The following is a 6,480-nucleotide window of genomic DNA, read 5'->3' as shown; positions in this document are numbered from 1 at the left end:
CCCAGTGCATAAGCTCCGATACTCGTATTGAAAACTTATTTTTTTTTAGCTGAGAGATGCAGGGGAAATTTTGTCTTGGAATATTGCAGAATACTACTAGTGTTGTTCACTAAAAGCAGAAAGAGGAGAGAGGAGAAAAAGGTAGAATGTGTGAATTTTGATAGAATATACTTGGGCCCATTCCATCTGAGGTCTTTTTGTACGAGGCCCAAACGTTAGTTGGGCCTATGGAAAGAAGCTCCGTTCCACGACGGGACGGACATTTTCTTTTCTTACTATCAAACGGCTTTTCCTGGAAAAGTATAAGAAAAAAAGGAAAAGCTCAAAATACAAAGTATCCAACAAATACAAATCCAAACATTTGAACTGATATGTATTATTCACTCGTTGTGCTGGTGTCCTTATTTATGAATGGCTGTTCACTGAAATCAGAAGTGACATTCTGCCGTTGGCATGCGAAATTGATCGATGATGACATTGCTATCGATCGATGGATGGATCAGGCGGGGCGCAGGCCGTGGCGCAGCGCGGCCTCCCAGACGACGTCGATGCGGTCGACGTCGATGGCGCCGACCTCGTGGCCCTCGTACCCCTCGAGGAAGTGCACGACGCCGCCGGCGTGGCACGCGTGCACGACGCCGCGGCCCAGGGTGTACTCGCAGACGCCGAGGCCCTGCACGTCGTCCGGCAGGCGCATGGCGGCGAGATCGCCGTAGGTGCAGTCCCGGCGGAAGCGGAGGATGGGCGGCACCACGAACTGGTGGAAGTGCGTCCCCGCCGGCGCCCACCGCTGGTCCCCCGGCGACAGCCACTTCCCCGCGATCCACGTCTGCGTTCGTTGTTCCCCGGACACCAAAAACGAAATCAGCATTCGGCCCACCAGGTTGTTGGCCGAACTCCCAATCTAGCAGCAGGTCTCATCACTCACCTTGCAGTGCTGGGCCGACTGGTACTTGGTGACGCGGACCAGGTACTGCCGGGCCTCCGGCGGCGCCTCCTCCTGGACCTTCTGGAACCTCTCCTCCGACGCCGTGAGCATCATGACGCGGACCCTCTTCCTGCAGAGGTAGAGCGCGATGGCGCGGCCGAGCTTGGACGTGGCGCCGGTCAGGAACACCTCCGCCGTGCCCTCGGGGATCTCCCGCAGGATCACCGCCGCTGTCAGCGTGTTGCCGTGGACGACGCGCACCCGCAGGCCCGGGTGCTTCGTCACGAACAGCGTGCCCCCGCCGTTCAGCGACTCGTTCTGCACAACACCTCGATGATGAGCCTAAGCTGCTGCCTGCTGGCATGTCTCTCTCACTGCAAATGAATTTGCAGACCTTGTTCAGTGCCGCGAGGCTGATGACCTTGACACCCATCTTGTCGGCCCTCAGGATGGCCGTCTCGATCTGCTTGTTGATGCCATCTTTCGCAAACGGCAAGAAGTACTGCAAGAGATGGAATGGAAGAAGATTGATGAACAGGGTTAAGAAAACAAAGAAGAGCTGAGGATTATGCTGCGGCAGGGCAAGTTGGAGAAGTGACATACGTGGAAGCCGTGTCTGGGGACGACCCAGGTCTGGAACAGGCGGCCCCGGAGCCTGTAGAAGTAGACGACGAAGGTCTTGGACCACGCCCACATCATGAGCATGAACACGAACGCGACGGGCCACATCAGCACGAGGAAAGGCCTAGTGCGGTACGGCAGCGAGGCGCGGTACCTGCTCGACATTCTGGAGTGCATGGACGACATCACATCGACGACGTGGGCCAGGAACACGAAGCCGGGGATCTCGTCACTCCCTGCTCGAGCGTAGCCCCAAGAGACACCATAGTAAGCCGGAAGTATTCCTTGAGATCATCGAGGAGAGTACACCTCGATCGACTGGCCAAGTAAGGGCCAAGGTTTCCAAGAACTGCTACTAATTAAATGCCAATGCTAGTGCTAAGCTTCATGTACTACTGATTGATCCTTCTTTTGTCAGAAATGGAACAACGTCAATAATCCATCGTAGAGAGTGCAGTTGCATGCATACGAATAAGGTGCTGCTGCTTTATTCCTTTTTTAAAAAAAGAAGAAGAAAAAGAAAAGACAAATGGACGACTCATGTGGGAAACCCTTGGGCAAATTATTCGTACCTTATGGTCTAAGAAATTTACATGTATGAACCATATCCTAAACAATGAGATCGAGATGCCTTGGAATTCAACTGTTTCTGCGAGCAATTTCAGTGAAGTTTCAGTAAGCCAAAGGGGATGTCAGCAATCAAACTTGCATGGTCGTCGTAGCGATCATGTTCTAAAATAGCTTTGAGAGACTTGCGGAGCCGGATTACACAAGCAGACGGTGACGGACGAATAACCTACTGTAAAATATTACATATTCTTTCAAAATATATAAGGATAGTTCTTGTGATTCAAGCGATTGATGTGTCCTTGTGACGTCGTAGGATATTAATTTAGTCAACTTCAGGCGGTGCTTAATGCTGCTCTCAAGAGATGACGGCACTTAGCTTCCACATACTACTACTAGTATAGAGGGAGGTTCCCTAGTTTGAACTGTATCTGCGAGTATAAATTTTTTTTAAAAGGACTATGCTTATCTAATGATATGTTATATGTCTACTATATCCAAAGTCCAAATTCTTTCTCATCTTCTATGCTTGAACTTGCAATTATTCGTTCTATCTAGAATATTGAAAGCTCGCCTTTTGGCCTTTGTTAGACTGTTAAGTGTGTTTACGTGTAATGGCTCTTAGTTCAATGGTTGCGTATCTCTCTCTTGGACTGTTAGTTAAGCATGTTTACGTGTAATGCAACCACATGTTATCCTCAGGAAATTCACCTAACGGAGAATAAAGCTGGTTTGATCAGTCAAGAGAGGAAACTCTGTCTCTGAAAAGTCTCTAACGATAACACATATACTTGTGCTAGAAGGTATAGACTCAAGCTGATCTGACCCGGTTAGCTGATAATTATTATGTCAAACCACTCATTGATCCTCTTAATAATAAAACAAAGTAATGATGTGCGTCTGTGAAATTGATGTTTCAATTCCCAACTAAATCTGAATAAATGCTTAACTCTCGATATAAGGCACAAGGTACATGTGGCAAGAAAAGAAAAACAAAAAAATACTAAAACTGATTAGTCCAACTATTATGGCAAATGGTTGGAACGTCAACTTCTGAACTATTAAGAACTTGCCCCCCAGATCAAATAATAGACTGTTTTCTTCTTCTTTTGTAATGGAAGTTGCATGGGCTCTATCGTTCAATTAAGAAGGATTGGAGTTTTAAACAAAGGGCGCGTGCGGATTGTCATCAAAGCCCACTGGAAAAGCTAGAGGTGCTACAACTCTGAAAACTAATGCACACAAGGGAACACGTTAAAGAAAACACATAGTCATGGTTAGCGCAAATGTAAGCTCTTCCTAAAAAAATCGCAAATGTACGCTCAGCGGCATGGATATCTATGTCCTTTCATAAACTGATTGAGTTAATCCTTTTAGAAATGAACTGATCGAGTTATTGAAATTCTTGCAGCGTACCTGCGCTATTTTTCTCCTGCAGCTCCCAGGACTTGCCATTCAGAGTGCCTCCGAGCAGATCAAATAATGGCATAAACAGACAGAAGTTGCTGTCCTTGTCAGTGTGGTGGATAGTATGATACCTGGACCAAGCAAGAAAAACGGAGGGAAAAAATCAGTAGCAAATTCACAAACTTTTAATAAGGTTAGGGAAAAAATATTAATGCTCAAAAAATAGATATAAACTATATATGCTGCTTTTATGTCTGAAACATGTGCAGAAAAGCATATGCTGCATCTTGTCGATAGCATGGCAACAATACCGTCTACAATTAGATAGGTGTGCAGCCAAATTGCTAGCACGAGGAGCTGTCCGGCCGAAAGACTCGTTTACCCACTACCTGTCTACCCATTCTATCTGTGATTAGTGTTGATGTGTTGCTTCACCTAAGAATTCTAACACAAATAATCTGCTCATCGATCAGATCAGAGCATTAGTCGGACATGAACGCACAACGGAAACCTACAGGAAGTCAAGAGCGGACACGCACGACTGACGATCCGCCGCCATTTCAATTTTATTTTTCACGGCCCCGAAAGCGACGAATATGATCGAGAATGGTACGAGCTCTGACAGCTCTGAGGAGTGGAGTGCAGTGCTCACGTCGGGGTGCCGATGAGGTATCTGGCCGCCGGGACGGTCTCGAAAAGCCAGCCGGGGAACACCTCCACGTTGCAGTGCCCCATGGCCCTGAGGAAGTCGAACGCCAGCGCGTAGCCAAAGAGCAGGCAGGCCGAGCCGAGCCCCGCCGCGCAGGCGGCCGCGACGGGCACCGCCATGAGCCCGCTGATCGCCAGGATCTCGAGCGGCGTCGCGAGCCCAGCTGCACCGATCCATCGTCAAGAAAGGTAAGCATCGAGCAAGATTTCTGTTTGCAGAGAATTAGATTATTACCTGTGTAAGGCTGGAGGACTCTGATGGAGTGGTGGAGGGAGTGGTAGTCGGAGAAGAGGTGTTCTCTGTGCAGGGCCCTGTGCAGCAGGTAGAAGAGGGGCTCGGTGGCGGCGACATGGAGCAGGAGCGCCACGGCCGCGCCCCGCGCGTCCCAGAGAGGGAGGTGCCTCAGGGAAGGGAAGGCATACAGGGCCATGGCCGCCAGCCAGAGCTGCAGGATCAGGAAGTTGTCCCTGCACACACGCACCCATGCCATGAGAAGCGACAAGCTCTAAGGCTTTTCATCGTAGCTTCGGCGATGGCGGGTGCCCGCACGACGCTCTAGCTCGACCTGCTTATTACCAGTGCCATTCCTTGTCGATCTGCTCGTAGTCGACGCCGTCGCGGACGATGACGCGGCGGCGGTTGAGGAAGAGCATGTTGCTGAAGATGCCCCAGGAGTGGTAGGTCGCCGCCCGGAGGACGAAGAGGAGGAGAAGGAGGAAGCACCACCGGTCCGGGCTCCCGCTCTCCCACGCCCTGCCGCCCACGGCCTTGGCCAGCAGCGGCGCGCACAGCAAGTACTGCGGCAAGTTTAGCAACCAGAAACGACGAGGTCAGAGAAAATAAACCCAATGCATCAAGTTTATCAAATTAAGGTGCACGCGCCCGTGTCGTGCCTTGTAGGTGCCCAGGTTCTCCCATGGCCAGGAAGCCAGTGGAGGCTCCATGCGTGCCGAGTCTTCTCCTCGACTGATCGGAATGTAAGAGAGCTACTTGCAACTTGGTGGTGCGTGGCCGCGTGCTCAGCTCGCACTCCCTGCACGCGGCACGCCTATGTATATATAGGATCAGGAGTTCGATCGATCAATGCAAAAAAGATGGGGGAGAGAAGCAGCCACGCAGCGGGGGTTGATGGAGACGCGAGCAGTCAGCTCTCCAACTAACCGCAGAGCTAACCACGGAATGGGGGCAGTACGCGTGCGATTACCGAATTTCTCCGATCGCCTCCGTGTCCGAGCCAATTGTAAGAACGCATGCATCTGGCTGTTAGTACAAGCCGACTTTATAATTCATCTGGGCGTGATAGTGCTGGTCAGAAACTCAAATATTTGCTTATTATTAAGGCACCAACAGTATCACTTTTTTTTAAAAAAATATTTGAATTTTAATTCTTTATCTTACTATTTTGAAACCTCTAGGTAAAGCCACCTAGGATCCTAGTGGACAGAGAAATCCTAAAAATTCTCAAAAAAAGCGAAATATCCGACGATCAATCTGTAGACTCAAATCATCATTACCATTGGATCTATTACGTTTTCTAAAAAATTACCCGCCTCTGCCATTATGAAAATAGCCTAAAATAAACCCCTAAATCTATATCTAAATTATCCACCTCTGCCATTATATAAATAAACTAAAGTAACCGCCTAATCTTCATCTAAATTATCCGCTTATGCCATTATAAAAAAATTAACATAACTTAAAGTAACCCCTTAAATTTGAATCTATATTACCCACTTATACCATTATTAAAAATGACATGAGATAACTCTAAATTTGAATCTAAATCACATTCATTAAAAATATAACCCCAATGTACACCAATATATGATTTTAAATTATCTATTCTTATACCATTGTACAAAATATAACAATTAAGGTATATATGCATGATGTGTGTCACCATTTATAAATATATAGAGGAAGTGATGAGAATATAAATTTCTATGTTAAAATTGTAGCTTAAACTTAGGGTCTATTAAACAAATTCAAGTGCCTACCTGGAATACAGAGTGAGAAGATAAAAATTGTGGATGAAAACATTATAGAGTAATTACTAACTAAAATCTATCACGATGAACATAATAAGTATATACCTATATAAGTATTGTGTTTTTCATAAAAAATAAGTTACCTATTCCTGCTCTGCCATCACAAAAAATAATCTAAAGTAACATCATAATCTTCATTTAAATTACCCATGCATATCATTATAAAAAATAATTTAAAATACCATTCTAAATTTGTATCT

General features: G+C 47.0%; 1 protein-coding gene across 1 annotated transcript; it reads right to left on the bottom strand.

Moving 5' to 3' along the window:
- Nucleotides 1-346: 346 nt before the first annotated feature.
- Nucleotides 347-5,285, bottom strand: LOC117859819 (very-long-chain aldehyde decarbonylase GL1-1). The gene is made up of 9 exons (XM_034742999.2): nt 5,126-5,285; nt 4,809-5,029; nt 4,467-4,699; nt 4,176-4,395; nt 3,533-3,654; nt 1,532-1,785; nt 1,323-1,430; nt 929-1,246; nt 347-829 (listed from the first exon to the last, which is right to left on the bottom strand). Exons 1-9 carry the CDS (start codon nt 5,174-5,176, stop codon nt 500-502), a joined length of 1,857 nt encoding a protein of 618 aa, XP_034598890.1. The 5' UTR covers nt 5,177-5,285; the 3' UTR covers nt 347-499.
- Nucleotides 5,286-6,480: the final 1,195 nt, after the last annotated feature.

This window comes from Setaria viridis, chromosome 6 (genome assembly GCF_005286985.2).
Source record: "Setaria viridis chromosome 6, Setaria_viridis_v4.0, whole genome shotgun sequence".
NCBI classification, from domain to species: Eukaryota; Viridiplantae; Streptophyta; class Magnoliopsida; order Poales; family Poaceae; genus Setaria; species Setaria viridis.
This window is presented reverse-complemented; position numbering and strand designations above follow the sequence as displayed.